Source organism: Cucumis sativus, chromosome 2 (genome assembly GCF_000004075.3).
Source record: "Cucumis sativus cultivar 9930 chromosome 2, Cucumber_9930_V3, whole genome shotgun sequence".
Taxonomy (NCBI): Eukaryota; Viridiplantae; Streptophyta; class Magnoliopsida; order Cucurbitales; family Cucurbitaceae; genus Cucumis; species Cucumis sativus.
In genome coordinates this window covers 22,056,091-22,076,879 of record NC_026656.2, presented here as the reverse complement: position 1 = coordinate 22,076,879, position 20,789 = coordinate 22,056,091, and the positions used below count along the sequence as shown (strand labels likewise).

Genomic DNA, 20,789 nt, shown 5'->3' with positions numbered 1-20,789 from the left:
AATGAGTCTAAAACGAAACTACGAAAGTTTCTTTGTGTTTATTAATTGGTATAGAATCATAGTCTAAATCTAATTTTATATTGAAGATGTACTTAGGTTGGTTAGGACTTAGAACAAATATAGACTATATAACTTATTAAGAATCTCTTTAATTAATACATCTAAACTAGTTTAGAAAGTAAAGTAATATGAACTACATAAACTTTTGCTTTGATTTAAAAAGATTAATTTAAAGTAATAGAATGAAAGAGGTTTGATCTTACATACATACTAGAAAAATCTAATAAAATAAAACTTGATAATTCAAATTGTTAGAACAATCAACGACACTTTTACAAATACGTGATATTGTCCACTTTAAACGTAGATCTATATAGCTTAGCAAGAGGAATTGTAATAATTAGTTCCATTTACCTAAATTGAGAGTAGCAAAAAGAGAATATCTTACCAAAGACATTGCATCTTCTATAGGAAAAATGGACTTCTTGGTGACCCATTGAAAGTAGCAATGATCGTCAAAGGTCCAAGGAATGGTTTATATGGTGGTAGTGGTACCATTCTAGCTAGAAGTCAAGTTCTACAAATTTCATAACTTTGGTTTTGGTCGCATCATTTTTTAATGAATTTAAACGTAAGTTTACCTTTTCAAGTGTCGGTAATTTTGAAAAAAACTGTAATGCTTTGCAAGTCAAACAACTTTATTTTCAAAGGTTCTTAAAATATTGTTATCAAAATAATATTTAAACAAAATTCCCTTTTGAGAAAATATTATATTTTTCAAGGTCAAACAAACCTTTTGTTGAGGATCTTAATTCATTTAAGATTAAAGATAGATGAAAACATCTTTATTCCTCTTTATTTATTTGCTTATTAGTATTTCTTTTCTTTATTTATTTGTTTGTTTTTTCTGTTCTTAGTTAGCACTCAATAAATTTTAATATAATGGTCTTGTTTACATTTTCGGTATTCGATGATCATCTTTCCAAACATGAAAATTGTTCGTTATTTTTTAACCAATTTTGATCGATACTAACTTTAAAAAGCCAATTTTAAGATTTATCAAAAGTATTGCAAGACTAATTTTTAACAACTACCAAAAGAAAATAAAAATTAGAAAAATGATAATCCTACGTAATTTAACTAAATTACATGATACAATAGAATTCAATAATTCACATAAAATTTGTACTATTAAAATCAAAATTAAACCATACAATCCATTTATTATAACAAAAAGATCTACAAGAAATTAAACTAATAGCTTTTTTTTGGGGGGAGATCAATTGAGTATAGGATGAATTACCTTTTTTAATTAATGTTGGAAGATAGTCCATGAGCTCATGTTATTTGCTCTAAATTTCACAATATTATTGAATAGAGAAGAGAAGGAACGTCACTCTTGCAAACCTCAAGAACAGAAAAAGAAGAAAATTGTCACAAATTCATTCAATTTGCTAATAGTGTTTCTTAAATTGGTTGATTATAAATATTACAAATGATGAATAAAATGAACTCTTTTTATACCACTCGTAAATATATATATTGATCTTTCTTAAAAGAGAGAAAATAAATGAGTATATGTACACATACCATTGAAGATGAATAATAAATAGAGTTACATGCATCTAGAAAGCATCTCCAAATAATGTAACTAAGGATATCTACACACACATCAGGGATCTGCCTTGTATTGGAAACAATATTATTGGTGTCTTATCCACGTCTATATCATACTATTTCTTACCCATGAATTTGAACCAACAAAATTGATGGAAAAAAATAAGATAAAAGGAAAATATGTGGAATAAAAATTGGACTTTAGTTCCGATAAGTTGATTTAATCTTTAACTTATATCATCTTAAGATAGATTTTATGTTTTTTTTTTTTTTTTTTTTTTTTTTTGGTTTAACAAATGAGATTCAATTGAAAAATAGCAAAAGGTTAAGTCTTGCCCAATCACGGCAAAGGTAAGGAAGAGAAAATTTTGAAGTGAAAACAAGAGGTTGGTTTTATTGTATGCGAGGCTCACTAACTTTTACGAATAGAGTGAATTATATTTGATTTAAAGTGAGGTAGGATCAATTTTGACAAACTCATCCAAATAGAATACATTTATGAATTATGGAAGTGGATAATATATAATGTAAATTGAGTTGGGATGAGTGTAATAATACAAATCTAGGGATTGAAGCAATAAAAGAGTTCGACCATAATAGAAGTTGTGAAAGTAAAGCTAAAAAATGTGCATTTACCTCCAAAGTCCCACATGGCCTTTCCATTAAGTTGTATGGGTGACAGGTGTGACCTTCCAATCATCATTTCAACGGTCAACAACTGTGGCCGACGCCATCACCTTCAACACCTTCTTCAACACCTTCACGGCTTCACCTCCCTCCCTCTTCTTTTATTTCTCTAAATTCCCACTTTCACTCTCATCTCATTGAGTCATTTCATTAATCATGAACGTCTCTTCTTTTTTCGCTCTTCCATTTCTCCTTCTCTTTTTCAACCTTGTTTCCACCTGTCATGTCGCCGACCAGAAAGCTCTTCTTGCTTTCAAGTCCGCCATTACTGCCGACCCCTCCGGCATTTTGTCCTCATGGAAGCCTGGGGTCGACTGCTGTACTTGGGATGGAGTCACTTGCTCCGTCCCCAATCGCGTCACCAGTCTCAGCCTCTACGGCCAACTAGACCGCCCCAATGCCTTTCTCTCCGGCACCATCTCCAACTCCCTCTCCAACCTCCCTTACTTGGACGGAATCTATCTTGTTAACCTTCGTAACATTTCAGGTCCTTTTCCACTTTCTCTCTTCAAACTCCCTAAACTACTCTTTGTGTACATCGAGAACAATAAGCTTTCAGGTCAATTACCGGCCGCTATAGGAAATATGAGCCAACTTGAGGCATTTAGTGTTCAAGGTAACAGATTCACTGGTCCTATTCCCAGTTCGATTTCCAAAATGACTCGCCTGACTCAGCTTATACTCGGTAGCAACCTTCTCACTGGATCCATACCCATTGGAATCAAGCAACTCAAAAGTCTGACGTTCCTCAGCCTCGAACGGAATCGATTCACCGGTGCTGTTCCGGATATTTGGGGATCGTTTCCGGAGTTGAGGATTCTCAGACTTTCACACAATAAACTCACCGGCAAAATTCCGCGTTCAATTTCATCCCTGGCTCCGAAGCTTAGTTATCTAGAGTTAGGGCACAATTTGATAACAGGAAATATTCCTGATTTTCTTGGAAATTTTAGGGCTCTGGATACACTCGATCTCTCATCCAATTACATCTCTGGAGTTGTGCCGAAAAGCTTCAGAAATTTGACGAAAATATTCAACCTGGATCTGTCTCGGAATTCGCTGGTGGATCCGTTCCCGGAGTTGTTTGTGAAAGGGATCGAGTCGTTGGATTTATCTTACAACAAATTTCATCTGGGGAAAATTCCGAAATGGGTGACGTCGTCGCCGATTATATACTCTTTGAAATTGGCGAAATGTGGGATCAAAATGAAGCTGGACGATTGGAAGCCGACTGAAACGTTTTTCTACGATTACATTGATTTATCGGAGAACGAAATTTGGGGGAGTCCGGTGGGATTGTTGAACCGGACGGATTACTTGGTCGGATTTTGGGGAGCCGGAAACAAGTTGAATTTTAAGCTGCAGGATTTGAGGATAGTGAAGAGCTTGAAGTACTTGGATTTGTCGAGAAATGTGGTGTTCGGTAAAGTACCCGGCGGGGTGGTGGGGCTGAAAAACTTGAATGTGAGCTACAACCATTTGTGTGGCCTGCTTCCGGCGACGAAGTTCCCGGCTACGTCGTTTGTGGGAAACGATTGCTTGTGTGGGCCGCCGCTGCCGGCGTGCAAATGAGGGAGAGATGATGACAACGATGACTGTGGAATTTAAAAGCGACGCGTAGTTTTGATATTAACATTGGGCTTCAGGAACCGCACCGAATGCGATAAAAAAGGCATTTTGGAAGAGATTATGTGGGGGAACGTCACGTAGGTGTAAGGATTATATTATTATGGATCTTTATTATATCAAACTCAAACTAGTAGCTATCCATATCATCTTTTATATGATACCAAGTTTGTAGCCAAATCAAGAGAGGGTGGGATAGGACCTCTACCAAAGAGGTTTATGCTTTGATAATTAATATGTAAATAGGCATGTGTTTTGTGAAATCCAATAACCTACCTTAAGCTTGAATCAATTCACATATGCTAATAAATAAGATTTCAACTCAAAACATTGATTTTTGAAGAGGCACAACCACGGTACCATCGGCAGAATTTAGTAATAATAAAACATTATTTAATATATATTGTAATGTTACGCTTCAAAATTAATATTAAAATACAAATTTTGGAAATGTTAGAACCATATGTCCCTTTGCTCCTTACTAGATCTCTCCTTGTTTAGGTAGATTCAAAAGAAGATATAAATAAAACACATTATTGAAACGAACATACAAATAAAACATAATAGTCAAAAGTTTCAACATAATAGTCAAAAGTTTCAACTCATCTACTAGTGTAGACTACGAATGATTTATATCTTAAATAAACATATAAGAAATAGTCTAAAAATTAGTTTAATACAAAATTAAAATAATAAATATAAATATTTCAAAATCTTATTAAAAATACATTTTGTTCAAAAGAAATTATTAAAAATACAGTTTTTGAAAAAATTATTAAAAACACTTTTTTTTAAAAAAAAAGTTCTTAAAAATACATTTTTTTCAAAAGTTATTAAAAATACTTTTTTTTTTCAAATTCTAACTAACAAATATTAACAACTCTTTAATTATATATTTTCGAAAGCTTAGTAAATAAATATATAGAGATTTATTAAAGATAGATATAATTAGTTTATAACTTTAAAATAATATAAAGATATTTTAAATCTAACTAAACAACATATTATGAATTACTTAAATGATATATATTTTCAAAATCTTATTAAATAAATCTATAAAGAGTGAGTTATGATGTAGTAGAAGATTAAGGATAAAAATTTCACTGACATATAGAAAATATTTGGTGCAAAATTTTCCAGCAAATAAATGACTAAGATTAGGATATAATGTAATGACCAATTAAGCAAAATATACATTGTTTCATAAATTTAGTCATCCAATATAAAATCTTATTTATCTCAAAATTAGGGATAAATTTGAGGGCGAAAATTGAGAGGTTGGTTTGGGTGAGAGCTCTTTTAATTTGAGATTTTAGAGCAATTGGGAATGAGAAGATTGGAAGGTATCATCAAGATCAAGAGTCCCTTTTTGTCACCTCCAATCAAACCAAATCATATTACCAAAATATATGATCACAAAATAATACTATCTCACCATGCTTGAAGTTCATTTGCTTCTCAAATTTATCCAAAAAAACACCATAAATGATAAACTTTCAATCTTCATTCATCTCCATGAATTACTAAAACTAAACAAACACTTCTTCGGGGGTGCACATGTCTATTATCCATTGAATCTGTAAAATCTTATCATACAAAATTCTAAAAAGTACAGTTGGTGTGGAAGAGGCTTACATATTCATCATTTACACACAAATCATCGCAAAAAGAAAGAAAGAAAGAAAGAAAGAAAGAAAGAAAAACTACCTATGAACTTCACATTTACATACTATGTTGCACACAACCAGACCTCCAACATCTCAAAATAGTTTAGATTTTCATGAATACAAGAAACTTCATCTCATACTCATGGCAGGCCAAGAATTTGCACCTCCACCTGTCAATGGACCTCTCACCACAGGCACCCGTCTCACCACCGAAAAGGCCTCATTCAAACGTGCAGCCCGATCTGCAAAGTGTGATACCCTCTACAAAAATTTGTGTACCAGTATTAAGTTTTTGCCATCATTCAATCAAGTTTTCCAGAGTATGAAATGAATTTGTATGCATATGGGAAGGGGGACAAAGCCTCATTTTTCCCTCGTAATGAGAAAGTTATACATCACAAAAGTCAATAAGCCTATAGGTAGGCTTGAAAGCTTCTAGTTCTAACCCAGGCTAATTGACCCACTAACAAGATTTCATTCGATAATCCAACTGCATCTCAGTCTTTAAAAGTTTTAATGGGTTCTACTATGCTTTCAAATTTATTTTCGTCATCTCAATCATCGCGAATTGGCTTATGGTAGATAAAGAACATGGGTATAGGAAGGAATGTCTTTAAACCCATGTTGGTCACCTACCTAACGAGTTTTCTTTACACCTAAATATTATAGGGTTAGATAAAGCTTTCCCGTGAGTTAAGTCGAGACGTGTATAAGTCTAACCCTAACTACAAATATAAACAAACCAGAAGGGTTTGATTCTATATGCCCCTCGTGTTTAGGCATTAAATCATCTGAAGTTCCTTTTCCAAATGTTCTAACAAAGGTAGGAAAAAACGTATAATGGCACTACTAAAGGAATCAAGTTTCTTGGCACTGGCTACAGGGCTTCTTTAGCCACAAATAATGAAAATAAGGTAGTTCCAGAAGTAAACAACAAATTTTGGTTAGTTTCTACAAGTCCATCATCTTTGTGCATCTTACCACATTGTTCATAAAATTGTGCCATGTTGAAAATTTCTTATTTCTTTTATAAAATATTTTAATTATTTGTTTGATGTGAATAATGGAAAGAGCTGCATAATGATACAAGGGTGGCACTTGCCTGTGCAATCCAGAAGATAGTGCACATCAATTTCAACACAAAAAGCACAATTAAAAGAGAGGATTTATGATGGATCACAGGTGCTCCAATGTCAATCAAAGAAATTGCATTGAGAGGAGAGTTATTCTATTGAAACAATCACAAGCTTAGAAAAACACCATCTCAATCACAAGAACCACATCCCATAAAACAAATGAGGTTGCTTGGAATTGAACTGGATCTCCAAATATGTTTAACACCGATTGATTCAAAACTACGTTGCTTACTTCCAAAAGGGGTATTAAACGAAAGAAGTTCTCCCAAGGATGACAAAAATATGGTAATCGAAAGACGCAATAACTAACCTTATCATTCACCGCAATCTTCGAGTGAAGGCTTTTAGCTTTCCTCTTCATCTTGTACAATTTACGTCCCAATATCATCATTCCCATGAAAGCAGCAGCCACAGAAAAGGACCATGCAGGGCTAGCCCTTAAAAAGCAATACCTCAAAACCTGAAAAGGAACCTTCCACCACACAGCTTTCGTCCTCTGTGCCTCTAACTCACCAGATTTTGCCTCAACTTTCACTTCTTCTACCGCCATTGCCACATCTATTTTCTCACTCGAATCTTCATCTTCATTGTTCGAAATATCATTTACACTCTCTATATGATCGCTGCCTGCATCGTTCTCTTTTCCATCGTCTCCAGATTTCATTGCAAATGACTCGTTTCCACTCCAATTAGAATAAGTGTCGTCCAAAATCTCATCTTGGCTCTCACTTTCTTCTCTAGGTTCTTCGGATTCCGTCGGGTCATACGTGTCCTTCACACGAAGCAGTTCATCTCTGGCAACAAGAGGAGAGCCTTTCAATTCACCATCATCGGTCTCCCGTCTATCCAAATTCTCGTCCTCGATTGAAATTTCTTCGAACCCAGCTACGCTTTTCGTAATACCTAAAGGACCGTTCTCGTGAGATTGGTTCAATTCACATTCGCCCAAAAGGTCGTCTCCCAAGTCAGACCCAAATTCACTCGTATTCTTACGACAACTCCGAATCTCCGAACCAGAATCAACGGAGCTGAGGTTTTCTATCTCGACCAAACACCCATTAGTTACAGTAAACTTCAGGGGAGTTTTTGGACTCGATTCGTGATTACGAAGAGAGAAGTAATCCAAACAGATTGTGCTTTCGGTGCCCGAATCGCCTTCAAATTCCTTCGAAAACGTCGAGTTCGAATAGGGAAGATTGGAAGAGTAGGGTTGGGGGAAAGTGGGGTCATACTCATGGAGAAGCTCCCAATCGTGGAACTCGTCGTCCATGGCGGTGGGTTATGGAGAATCAGAGTGGGAAAAGGGCAAAACGCTATCCGTAATCTTTGTTTGAAAGGAAATGATGAGAAGGAATTGATAGGCCCACAGAAAAAAAAGGTCGTTTTTATGGGTAACCCAACAAAAGGGGAACGGCAGTTATTCCTTTTTCGTCGTTGCCGGGAGATCACTCTTTCTCCACCGTCCACTGTTTTTGTTACAAATGAAAAACATCTTTATTCCTCTTCTTACACAGCTTTCCGTTTCATAATAATTCTATAACAGAATCTCTATAAAATAAAATTCAATCAAAATTTTCAACCTACAAATTTGTGAGCTTCAATAAAATTATCTCAATTACAATTAAACTAAATCCCTTGTGAAAATCCTTCCAATTCTTCTTAAACAACGAACCTAGGAAATTTGATCAATAATAAAAGCATCTAAACGTAATTTTGTGTATAGATTCCATTCTAACCAATGGTGATACAGGAATAAACAACCAAGAAAAGAAAGGAATTCAGCCACTAATGTCAACAAGTATAAAACAAAAATGGGTTAGGGTTGTCAAACACAGCCCAAATGAAAAGTGAGCCACACTAAAATTCTTAAATATTGACACTTGAGTTCATATCAGTATAAAAAAATTTCTGTAAAAATAGTTGTTTCCAATTTTAGATTGAAGAAGACAAGCTCTGCCATTTTGCAATAGCAATGTTATCGATCAAGGGGTGAGGCGTTTCTTGAGTTCGTCAATGATGGTGCTTCTGGAAATTGTTACTTCTTCAAAGGTTTCCACGTTTTTCAACTTCACAATCCCTTCACTCACTTCACGTTCCCCTAAAAATACTATCCAAGGGATTCTCGACTCTTTCGCACGATCGATATGTTTCATTACTCTTTTATTGACCAGGAATTCAACATTAAGTTTTGCACCCCACATCTCACTTGCAAGCTCCGCTGCTAGTGTCAAATCATCTCCCAGTATGCTCACTAAAACGTCAGTCTTAGTCGCCCGAACAGCCTGCAAAATCCCAACAGTTGAATAGGGCTTGTTTGGAATGACTAAAAAAAATGTTTTTCAAAGAAGTCATTTCTATATAATCTCTTTGGATGGAAACTATTTAAAATAGTACACTTAGAGTTTCAAAAAAGATTTTCAACTTTTCCAAAATGACTTTACTTGAAAAGTTAAACTAAACCTACCCTAATTTTTATATGTCCAAACCTTAACGGTGGTATTGTGGAAATGTGATGACTTAGAGTTTTGAGTTTCATTTTAACGTTTAACTATAGGAGAAGCACATACCTCTAAAATCTCCATTGATAAACATTTCATTTTTAGTTTTTGTTTTTTGAAAATTAAGCTTCTAAACAACACTACTCCCACTATCATGAGTTTCTTTATTTGCTATCTACCTCTGAACCACGTTTTCAAAATCCTTTTCATATTTTGAGACTACAATTAATTTCTAGCCTAAAAAAAAAAAAAAAAAGAAAACCCTAAAATGTTCAAATTTTGCCTTAAAGAAAGGTGAAGACCATTGTAAAGAAACGGTCAGGAGAAAAACCCATAAAAAATCAAATGGTCAGCAAACAAAATCAAACTCATTACCTTGTTTTGATCTTTCAAAATTTGTTCCATAATAACAAGAACTCGCTCAATACCAAGACTGATACCAACTGCTGGGATCTGCTTGGAGCCAAACATTCCAATAAGGTTGTCAAATCGTCCACCAGCAGCAATAGATCCAACCTGAGAATATAAATGATTTGCTAATTAAATCCTCAAAGAATCCAAATAAAATATGTATTAGTGGGCAGCAAGATAACACGTTGATAGCTTTATACATCATTGCAGGTACTGTAACCAAGGAGAAATAATCTTAGATAGCAGAAAGAATTGTCATTAGAAGTCAATGAAGTATCATATTGTTGCATAACTAAAAACAAGTCCATGCCTCAAAATACTTTCCCTGGTGTAAATTTCACAAATACATAAAGAAGTTGATCCGTTACCATCCACAACAACAAACAGTTACTTATTCATAAAGAGCAACGACAGGATCTTGAAACAAGTAGCAATAACAAGTCAATGCCAATAACTCCATGGTCAGTAGCATAACAAGTCAAAAACAAAAATGGTAGAGACAGGCATGATTATAACATATAGAAACTTACCTGGGTGCCACCTTTAAAAATAGCTTCATAAATTACTCCAGTGTAGTAATCAAGTCCTCTGGCAAGACTCAAGTCAAATACCACTTTATCAATACACTTTGACTTTTCTAGAGCACTGAACAAAATATCTAATTCACTCAATGCATCAGAAGATCCTTTATTTTGTAGTAACGCGCTTTGCTCCTGTTTAAGCTTAGATAATAAGTCTAATGGATGTCCCCTTTCCTTCACAAAATTACCAATTCTTTCAGCTACCTCCACGGTCAACCCCTTTTCCTCCACCTAGGAAGTAAAAGTTAATTATAATCAAGTACAATAACTCCATTATTGTTACGGCCAAGATGGATGATAAATAATGCAGAACTAGGAAAAAGGATTAAGGTAAGAGTTTATCAAAGACTTTTGGCCCAGGTGAAATGCAATTATGTAAATATGTTAGAAGACATAATTTTAAAAAACTAAAGATATCACGAAGGGAATGCAGAAAGAGGCAGGCTTGCTTAATAATAAGATTGTGATAGACAGTTTATTTAAATTACCATTTCTCTTTTTATCTGGTCAAACGATTGCTTGTCTAACTTGTCAATACTAGAACATATGGTTCTAAACTTTTCAGGTGGTACTCCACAAATTTCTAACATTCCATCCAATAGCTTTCGATGATTCAATTTTATCTGCAAAAGAGTATGGGTACAAAATAAATTAGGTCAATGGTAACAATATGAATAGACTGAAGCAACTCAATGTTATAGAAAGGGAATCTAGGAATCCAATCCACTCTAAGAATATGATAACTAGGGCAAATGCACTTATAATATATTTGTTTGTTGTTTTGCGACATAGTTGCTGAGGCATCATAATTATTCAAAATACTAAAAGTTCATAAAAATAGACATCAAACAAACAAAAAACAATGAGTTGTGTTCAGCAGAACAATTAATCAAAAAGGTTACCTCGTATTCCCCGATGTTCAGTTCATCAAGTAGCTCTGTTAGTATCTTGATAACCTCAAAATCTGGCCCCATCTTTTCATAGTGACCAGCAATATCCAAATCACATTGATAAAATTCACGGTATCTTCCTTTAGATGGGTTGTCCCTTCTATAAACTTTTGCTATTTGATACCTTTTGAATGATGTTAAACCATTCATGGCCACATACCTAGCAAACGGAACAGTCAAGTCGTATCTAAGCGAATAGAGCTCCCCACCCTGTAAACAAACTGTGAAAGAAATTACAATGATGGAGAACCAGAAAAGAATTGATTACTTAATACCGAAAGGATTAGAGAACCTTGACATAAGGATTGAATGTTAACATTCTTGAAAATGCTCAACATCATTTAAAGTCATGCTTGCAAATAGCATTAATAAGGCAACAGATACAAGAACTACTTAAAAATAAAGTTCCAAAAATATCAACAATCAACTATCATTAGTCTCAGCGACAGATAAAAATAATTCAGTTAATTGGTAATTATGTAATTATTTCACGAAACATGAATAGATGCTTAGGATGAAGGGAGGAATAATTTTAACTAAACAGCTCAACAATATATCTTTTAAAATTTGAAAAGAAAGATATGGTGGTTCCATTAGCACAAGTAAGAACATCTATTATAACCTGATCGGCCAGATCAAAAATCAGCTTGGAATCTTCTCCATATTTCCCTGTGAGAGTTTCTCTCAACTCAAAAGCTGGAGTATCCAAGGTTGTGGCACCATGCCGCTCAAAAACGCTCTCTATAATTGAAAATGCTTGCTTTCTAATTGTCATTTGCTCTTTCGCAAAATCCCGAGTCCCCTAACATGAAAGTGACAGCAAATGAGTTAAATTAACAAACACCTTACTTGAGTTAGAAAGAGAGAAAAAAAACAATAAAATATTAAATCAAACCAAAGGGTCACCGAATAAACAAAAGAGTTAAGCAGAAGCATAAATAAAACAATGCACAAGCCTATATCTTTAACCTATCAAACGAAAAGGAATGTTTTACTTTCCATATTATTTTCTAAATTTGAGACTTCTAAAAGAAACAAAAAATTCCCCAGTTCCATTCATAAAATATAATTGGGGCGAGCAGTAACAATCGATCTTCATGAGCCTTTGCCATTAACCAACTCACAAAAAAAAACAAATAAATAAACAAAGATGTTACTTTTGTTCACAATATATAAGGGTGTGGAAGCAAACCTCTGACTTCAAGGTTCATAGTGTACAACCACTATGTCAGTTGAACTATGCTCATTTTGGAAACAAAAGTTCTACTTAAAGCATACCAAAGCTTTCAGTCTTATCAAAAAATAAAAATATTAACAAATATGCCTTGGAATTGTAAGGAAGTTGAATAGCAAGACATGGCATACTGATTTGTGACTACAGAGAGAAAACTATTGTCATCATATTGACGGTACACAGAGAAACATAAGTAAGCACAGTTGGATTCTATATGTGTGTGTGTGTATATATATCTAGTGCTTGACAGTAAAATATTGTTTCCTTTCAACTACTGCCCGCAATGTTTTCAAAACAAGCTACTAAAATAAGGCATAATTTTTTTTTTTTTCTAAAAAAAGGATAAGAAGCATAATATTAAAAAAAACACAATCAAACAAATAGAATGATCACTTGTCAGAGATTCAGTTTGAGTAACAATATCATGTGTTACAAAAGTTTTAAGTGGTCGAAGGAACTATCTATGATAATTACAAAGGTGACATAGAACGAACCAAATAATTAAAATATAATATGGATAATTGTAGTTATTTTGATGTGTATTTGCTGATGGGGTATTAAATAAGTACTTAGTAAAGCCTCTATTTTTAACATTTTTTAACGGATGGTAAAAGTATGATTCCATTGTTAGCACAACCTGAAATATGTGGGGGCATATGCAATTAAAGAAATAACGGCGGAGACAGAAGCTATAACAAAGGATGATAATATTATTCTAATGAGAGTCCACCTCCTTGACCAAAACAAGAGGAAGGCTAAATAACTTGGAATTTAGGTGAAGTTTTGACATATGTCATTACCTTGGGAAGCTTCGGTAGCCTCCTACTTTCGTTGCTTTCAACTATATCTTTGATTTTCTTCAATAGATTATCAAACCCGGAAGCCTTGGGATCCAAAAAGGATAAAAGATCTTTTACCAAGTTCTCCAATGACCCCAGACCACCGCCGTTACCCTGCAATTTATCTTTAATCGATTGAACAACCACACTAGTTCCTTTACCCAATACTGCTTTCTTCTTCTTCTCATTCTTTTTTACAACCTTCTCGTTAGCTTCATTCGTGCCAACATCTTGACCCTTACCTATTAACTCACCACCTTCAATTGTCAAGAGAGCTGCTGTAGCCTCCCAAGAGAAAATTTTCCATACAGTTACCAACAACACATTCACAGTATGGACAAACTCATCGTACTTCTCATCCAAAGACAATTCGCAGACAAGTTTGTATTCCTTTCTTAGACTCTCATTACTAGGGCATTCCCTAGCAAGCAAACTCGCCAAACTTGCCTTTATATTCTCGTCGCCACTTGAACCCAAAATCAACTTTCCTCTGTCCAAACTACATTTTCCCAAGTCCCACAACATGGCTGCAAATGACAACAATGCGGTCCGAGTGGTATCCTCAGTCCCAGAACTCAAAGATCCTCCTTTCCCAATTTTCACACTAGAGTTCAACTCAACCCGCATTCTTGAGTGCACCAACTTCGCTTGCTCTCTTAAGCATCCATGAACCTTTGGAATCTTAGAGATAGCTTCACTCTCAATCTTACCCACCAACTTAGATCCATTTAGAAGTACCTTCATATCATTGGCGACTCCTACCTCCTCCTTCGAGGCGAACCCATCACCCGAGTCCATCAAACTAAACGCAGACACATCAGCTTTAGACGCCTCGCAAGATATGCCAGCCACAGCATCGGCAACGGAAGATAATGCCGTTGATTGATGGTCCAACAACGCGCAAACTCCATTCAAAACATAACACGATTGCTTGAAAACGGATAACTCCTCATTGGTCACATCAAGTGATTCAAATTGTAAAGTTTCTGGTTTCGAATTAAGAGTCTCCGTAATTAGAACAGGAATAACCGAACGAATCCCTGAAGAGCTAGAAATGATAAGCTTGTTTAGGAGGACAACAAGGGACGCCCTGGCTTCTTCACGAGTTAGAAAATCGGGAATGAGGAGGTGGTGCTTAATGGATGCAGCATTTGGATTGTTGGATGAAGAAGAAAGCCTGTCGAGGGCCGATGAGTCAATCCGAACAAGAGCGAAGCCATGAGCAATGGCATAGACAGAGGAAGATGAAAGCGATGAACCCTTTCCTCCGAGTGTAATCACGGAGACCTCAGTAGGGTCTGCCATGGTGGATTAAAGGAGGAAGAAGGGTTGGACTGGGAGTGGAAGTGGGAGTGGCGGGAACGTTCGGAAATGGATTATGGCGATGGTTACTAGGGTTTAGGAGATGATGAAGGAGGCAATCGATGATATTGGGCGAGTTGACCAAAAGAAACCGCGCCCTTTGAACCGGACCGATATGCTCATTTACCCGCTTATTGTGTGTTCTATTTATATATATATATTTAGTAGAGCCATATTTTAATGGAAGACGTCGTCTCTTATTAAATGTATTTCAGACCAAAGTCTTGTAATATTTAAATTGAGTAGTACGCATGGTGGTAGCATTTGAATTTATACTTTAAAAGCCGTTCCGGGAAAGGATTAAGATCATCTTGTTTAGGACTTACGAATACGATAATCTTTGTTTGGATAAATGATCGTGTAAGAAGAATTATTAATTTTTTTAATTTATATTGTTGTATTATTTTTTTATAATCTTATGTAAATTTTGGAGGCTTTTATTCAAGCTTTTCGTGCTAATAAATTAATGGATATATTACATTCGAACAAATTATACCTCTTTTTTTAATTGATATTGTAAATGCAATATTGAGAAATCGTGTATCGATAACAATCGATTTAAACTAACGACTAGCAACATAATTGAATTGAAACGAAATGAAATTCGAAAAAAAGTATAATTATTAGTTGGAATATGTCGTTTAAACAGTAAAGTCAATTACATCATATATGATGCTAAGGCAGAAAAACAAAACAAAACAAATATGGGTCATGCGATCGAAGTTGACAAACAATCACGGGTTATCATGCAGAATGACCTAGGCGAGTTCATCTCATCGGACAGCTCCAAGAAGACTTTCATGACAGCCAGCTTATGTGTCATTACAATCATACATTGTGCACAATGCCTTCCTCCTGCCTAGCTATCTTCGGCCACTATGCAATGGTGGCCTTGAGTTGGTCATTCTCACAGTCCATGGCGTTGCAAATAACTTCGACAGTTTCGAAATTCTGTCATCCACGCTTCCTCTTGGATTCGTTGGAACACGACCTACAGTCACTGAACCTACAGGTCGTGTGCCTATCATGTCCTCGAGCGACATATGTTCATTCATGTGCTAAACATAGTGGGAAACTCCATATCCAATCCATCTTCTGGTTGAACTTCCTCGCTTCCGTCTAGCACATTAGACTCGACATCAATGAATGTTTCTGCATGGGCCCTCATCACGCGATCTTTTTCGAAGACGTACGACAACTCGTCGTAATGCGGGAAATGCTTGTTCAGTAGGCCTTTGGCTGCAGGATGCTTCTGTGAAAAAGTGGAAAAAATAAGAAGAAAAGAAGTCAATAAGTTTTTTTTATTATAATGATGTAAAAATTTCACGTTCACTTAGCTACTTACCCTAATCCAATTGTTGAAGACATCTCTCCACAATGATGCACTTAAGCTCGTTGTTTCAGTCGAAGCCACTGCACGTCGGGCCCCTCATTTTTGAAATTGTCTAGACCATTCTTTTCAGTAGCTTGATCCTGTTTTTTATAACAGTGGTCGATGTCAAACAGCATCCTGACCTTCGTCGAGGATGTCATTTCTTTGTTTTTATTTTTAGAAGCTTGTTTTCTTTAATCAATTCAACGTAGTTCTAAGTCTTACTTTTGTTCACTCTTCACCATCTCGTTCTCTATATCTCTTGGCCTCCTTTCTCTCGATCGTTCTCAAGATGAAAAGAGATTTGTCCTATGTTTATTTCATGCACCTTAAATTTTGGACTTTTTATTTTACTCGATTTGCAGCACATACACATAGTATTTTAATTTCATTTTCATATATTAAAACTAAGTTAATGTTTTCTTAAAAATGAATACATATTACCTACTATGATCATTTATATCTAAAAGTAAAACATATATAGGATAAAAAGCAATAAACATATATGCACGTTCCTTTGTTTAAGTAAGGAAACAATAATATTTAACAAGTCTTATCAGACAACTGGTCTCCATACTTGAATGGATGCAATCTTAACCTACCAATCCATGAGTTTATGAGCAAAGATTGAATCATTTGTCTCTCATATCTAAAGCATGTTACTTCCATTTTCCAAACAATACTTAAAAGCTTAGGGAAATCCAAGTCATCAACCAATGTAAGAAAATTTATCTCAGTAGATTCATCACATTGATCGATGCTGCAAATACAATTACAAAAAGGAACAATGTATGAACATTTTTTAATGTCAGGTAAATTATGTGCACATTGTCAATTGTCCCATATTGCATGCTAAAAAAAGTTAAATATAAGCACTAAGCGTTGTCATGCAAATGGTGATATTTCTCACCAGCTAAGCAATTCTCGTTGCATGATGCTGCTTATAAGCTACAAAATACTTTTCACTTCTTATTATACAAAAATTATGGATGAATGTTGGTTTCTGAATAAATATTTGCATAGACATAGACAGTCCAAAAAACGCTTTCAAACTACATTTGAAGTTATGACCAACATTAGTGTTTTGTCTGTTATTCGTTGAGCATTGGGAGAACCAAGTTCGAAAACTAACCAGTCACATCCTAGTTTGATAAATTCAAACCTCATAAATGGTAACTGCCTAACTAGGAGATGAATCATTAACTACCTTCGATGATGTGAGGGAAGAAGAATGTAGAGAACAACCTGAACAACTGTAACGCATCAAGAGCAGCTGCAACAATTTTCTTGTTATTCACCGAAGGCAAATTTAACAGATGTTTTTTTTGCAGATTCCTCTTATTTCTTCCAATAAACCTCAGTTGGGCCCTGGCTCCGATCTGATTGTTGATTTCAAGCAATGTGCTCTGCCAAAGTAAGAATCTTCACGTGCTTTTTCTTCCTGAGTTCGTGAGGAACTGGGCCAAACACTCTTGTCCCAATAGGTTGGCCTTGCTTATCCACGAGTACTACAGCATTATCATCAAACTTGACCTCACTTCCATCACAGCGGTCTTTTTGCATTGCAGCTCGCACAACCACACCGTACACAACCTTTCCTTTCTTCACTTTTCCATTGGGATGGGCTTCCTTCACTGATGCGACAATAGTGTCTCCTAGTCGCGCTCCTTTCTTTCCCTTCAAAGCTTGAATGCACATCACCTTTTTTGCCCCTGAATTGTCCACTACTTTTAGCACAGTTCTCATCTGTATGAAAGTTCTTTGTTGCTGCAACATATGATAGTACATAAGGTCAGACCAGAGGTTGATAGTAAGGTATTGATGTTTCATTAGTAGCATTTTATGCCGTTAGCAATTATTTAAAAACATTCAACATTTCTTTCCAAATTATTTTACGCCATCTTAAAATTTACAAATCAACCCACCCTTCATTTCAGTAGAAGCTCTTCAAGGTATTGATAATTATACATCGATGTGAAAAAAAATCGCATCATCAAATTTAAGCACGGACACGTTCACCAGAAAAGCTGAAATTTAGTTCACGAACACAGCTTCTATCATTTCTATTCCAGGAAAATACTTGCAAACAGCTGAATCTTGAACTAAACCCACATTACCCACACAAGTCTCATAACAAACTTCGGTGAGTTCTGCAAGAAAGCCATGTCTTCTAAATACCTATTTTATAACCATTTATCCCCTATATAGCAACCTTTAAATAAATAGTGACAAAGGCATGTAACTCTGTAATCCTCTCTTTTTAGGGTTAAAAATCAGATGGGTAGATTAAATTTCATAGAAGCAAACCTGCGTGATAAAACTGTTGCACACGGTCTCATTTGATGTGGTCAGTGAACCAGACAAATTGTTTCCAAGTCCTCCCAACAATGAACGACCAACTAGTTTAGTTTTTCAGAAACATTCAGCATGAAACAATGAGCTAAATGAGTTTCACGACAACTAGAAAAACAAAACTTAAATAAGACAAATAAAAGATTGAAATATCATAGCTAAGATAAATTTTACAACAAGGTGTACAGTGTGTACACAAATTATCAAGTTCAAACGGGCAATAATTATGAAAAAAACTAATTTGAGAATCATTTCAAACTAATTTTTTTTAATCACATATGGAACGATGTATAAATTCCACTTCTACTCAATAGTTCTATGTGATTTCTTGAGGGTCAAAAAACGGGAGGGAAAGTAGAGGCGACTAGCAGCTTATAAGTTCTGTGGATAGTTGATGACAACAGAAAACTAGCATTAAGGAGGTCCCCTCTCTTTTTAGCACATTGTCTCTTTTCACAAAATATGTTTCTTAACAAATAGAATAACTAAAAAAAGTATAACCTGAAAAGAATTCAAAAAACAAATCAGTAACAGTGAAACAGGATCAAACAAATATACATGTGAGCAAAAACAATTGAGAATCAGATTTTCATCTAGGTTCAACACAAGCAAAGGACTTCTAAAATATTAGGCTACAAAGCTTATAGCCGTAGCAGCTCCAAATCAATGAACTTAGTTTAAGTATCCATTGTGTCAGAAAATCACATACCACGTGAAAACTTTGAAGCAAAAGCAGAAGCCATATCTGAACTTTGGTCGCCAAAATTTAAGTTACTAATCCAGCACAATGAGGAAAAAACAACGACGAAGAATGGCAACAAGAACTTCGCAACTGCGGTTATGGTTTCGTCTAGGCCTGAAAAAAATTAAAATAGAGCTTATGACCCATCGTTCTAAATGGGCCACGCCCAAATACTCTCCCAATTGTGTATCTTAAGGAAGAATGCTTAAGATTAAATACTTTCATTCATGCATCTCAGTTGGCTTCCACATCAAAAGTCATCATGATGGTATCAATACTTTTTTGACCAATGTACCTTATATGTTTTCTCTCTAAACGCAATAATCAAAATTTTCTATCCAGTTTTACTTAAATGTTCATTTGGCATATTCCTTTTTAAAGTTTCAACAACACAAGCTTGATAAATATGGTTGTAATATCATCCCAAATTGACTTGGTTCGTTTTTTTTCCATCTCTATTTGTACCTATATTCATACATATTTCTATCAAATAAAAATTCAATATTGGAAATGGTATAGCACAAAAATAAAGTTTACAATCAAGAAACAAAGTTTATATGGTAGTGAAATTTTGACAACTCCCCAACTATCATTAACCCAGCCATTAAAACATAACATAAACCTTTTCAATCATAAACAGAGTATTTTTTTTATTATTATTGTTATCCTCGTTCTCTCCACGAGAAACCAAACCCATATTTGGATTTCTACTTGTCCTAGGAGATAGCTCTAACATTTTGTTCCAGCTTCTGATAATTCACTGTGGAAATTTTGATTACATAGCAATCAACCACCCCTTGTGGATCATCACACAAGTAATAAATGATTTATACACCACTGGTTTAACACTGTCCAGAGGCATTTTTCTTCAATGGAAAAATTACACCAACAAGTTCAGTTTCTACTGATGCCCTTTCCCTTAAAATATTTCCATGGTCTTAGCTTTAATAATAAATCATCCTTCCACTAGCTAATGCTCGGACGACAGTGTTCAAGAAGAAAAAAAAGCAAAATGGTTCATCAGATAAGCCAAAATAAACAAAGAAGGGAGAATTAAGCAGATTTGATAACAGTTCTTAAGAAAAACAACTCATTTGAACATATAGCACCTTCCTTTGAATTTCCCTGTAGGCTTGCAATATTCCCATAAATGAAGAGCAAGCTCATAAGAGAAAAAAAAGTAAAACAAATAAAACTTCCCAAACCCAGAAGAGAAAGAGGCGGAAAAGGAAAAAAAAAAAAAAAAGAACAGCTTAAGAGAGAGATCATTAAAAAGAAAAAACCCTCGTGAAGAAAACCCAGAACAAGAAACACAGAATCACAAAAGCATATTAAGCGACTAAAAACAATCAATCCTAAACCCTATATTTCAGAGAATTACGAATCCACAACGCCCGGATCTCCCTCATTACCAGATTCGGTCAATCACGTCTAGAAAAACAGAGCAACAAAATTGCTACCCTAAGAAAAGTAGTAAGGAAAAGGGCAAAACCAACGGACCTCAACACAAAGCAGCGGATGAAAAATCAGTGAGGTTTTTAAGTGAGGAAGAGAAAACGGAGAAGTAGAAAGAAGAGAAAATGGATTTTAAATCAATTTCTGTTCGTTAACAAAGAGAAGAGAATGGATTTTAAAAGGATTTCCTCACCGTGCTTGAATTTAGTACGATTTCAAAGAATTTAAAAGAAAATAACATAATTTTAACTTCATTGTTT

General features: G+C 35.0%; 4 protein-coding genes across 5 annotated transcripts; 1 reads left to right on the top strand and 3 right to left on the bottom strand.

Annotated features, from left to right (window-relative positions):
- The first annotated feature begins 2,153 nt into the window (after positions 1 to 2,153).
- On the top strand, positions 2,154 to 4,258 carry LOC101221133 (probably inactive leucine-rich repeat receptor-like protein kinase At2g25790). Its single transcript, XM_004138612.3, has one exon. The coding sequence runs from the start codon at positions 2,461 to 2,463 to the stop codon at positions 3,874 to 3,876; it is 1,416 nt and encodes a 471-aa protein (XP_004138660.1). The 5' UTR covers positions 2,154 to 2,460; the 3' UTR covers positions 3,877 to 4,258.
- Positions 4,259 to 5,416: 1,158 nt separating this feature from the next.
- Positions 5,417 to 8,224, bottom strand: LOC101221371. The gene is made up of 2 exons (XM_004138613.3): positions 7,044 to 8,224; positions 5,417 to 5,858 (listed from the first exon to the last, which is right to left on the bottom strand). The coding sequence occupies exons 1-2, from the start codon at positions 8,001 to 8,003 to the stop codon at positions 5,727 to 5,729; spliced, it is 1,092 nt and encodes a 363-aa protein (XP_004138661.1). The 5' UTR covers positions 8,004 to 8,224; the 3' UTR covers positions 5,417 to 5,726.
- A 203-nt stretch (positions 8,225 to 8,427) lies between these two features.
- Positions 8,428 to 14,726, bottom strand: LOC101221612 (histidine--tRNA ligase, cytoplasmic). Its single transcript, XM_004138614.3, has 7 exons — positions 13,208 to 14,726; positions 11,796 to 11,975; positions 11,126 to 11,383; positions 10,712 to 10,846; positions 10,173 to 10,454; positions 9,607 to 9,747; positions 8,428 to 9,015 (listed from the first exon to the last, which is right to left on the bottom strand). Exons 1-7 carry the CDS (start codon positions 14,549 to 14,551, stop codon positions 8,716 to 8,718), a joined length of 2,640 nt encoding a protein of 879 aa, XP_004138662.1. The 5' UTR covers positions 14,552 to 14,726; the 3' UTR covers positions 8,428 to 8,715.
- Positions 14,727 to 16,924: 2,198 nt separating this feature from the next.
- Positions 16,925 to 20,733, bottom strand: LOC101221839 (50S ribosomal protein HLP, mitochondrial). Of its 2 annotated transcripts, none has more exons than XM_031881357.1 (4): positions 20,575 to 20,733; positions 19,042 to 19,188; positions 18,288 to 18,358; positions 16,925 to 17,747 (listed from the first exon to the last, which is right to left on the bottom strand). In XM_031881357.1, the coding sequence occupies exons 2-4, from the start codon at positions 19,073 to 19,075 to the stop codon at positions 17,373 to 17,375; spliced, it is 480 nt and encodes a 159-aa protein (XP_031737217.1). In that variant the 5' UTR covers positions 19,076 to 19,188; positions 20,575 to 20,733; the 3' UTR covers positions 16,925 to 17,372. The 2 variants fall into 2 exon arrangements, with proteins under 2 accessions (XP_031737217.1, XP_004138663.1); XM_004138615.3 differs by having other exon boundaries at positions 18,288 to 18,379; positions 20,575 to 20,732.
- Positions 20,734 to 20,789: the final 56 nt, after the last annotated feature.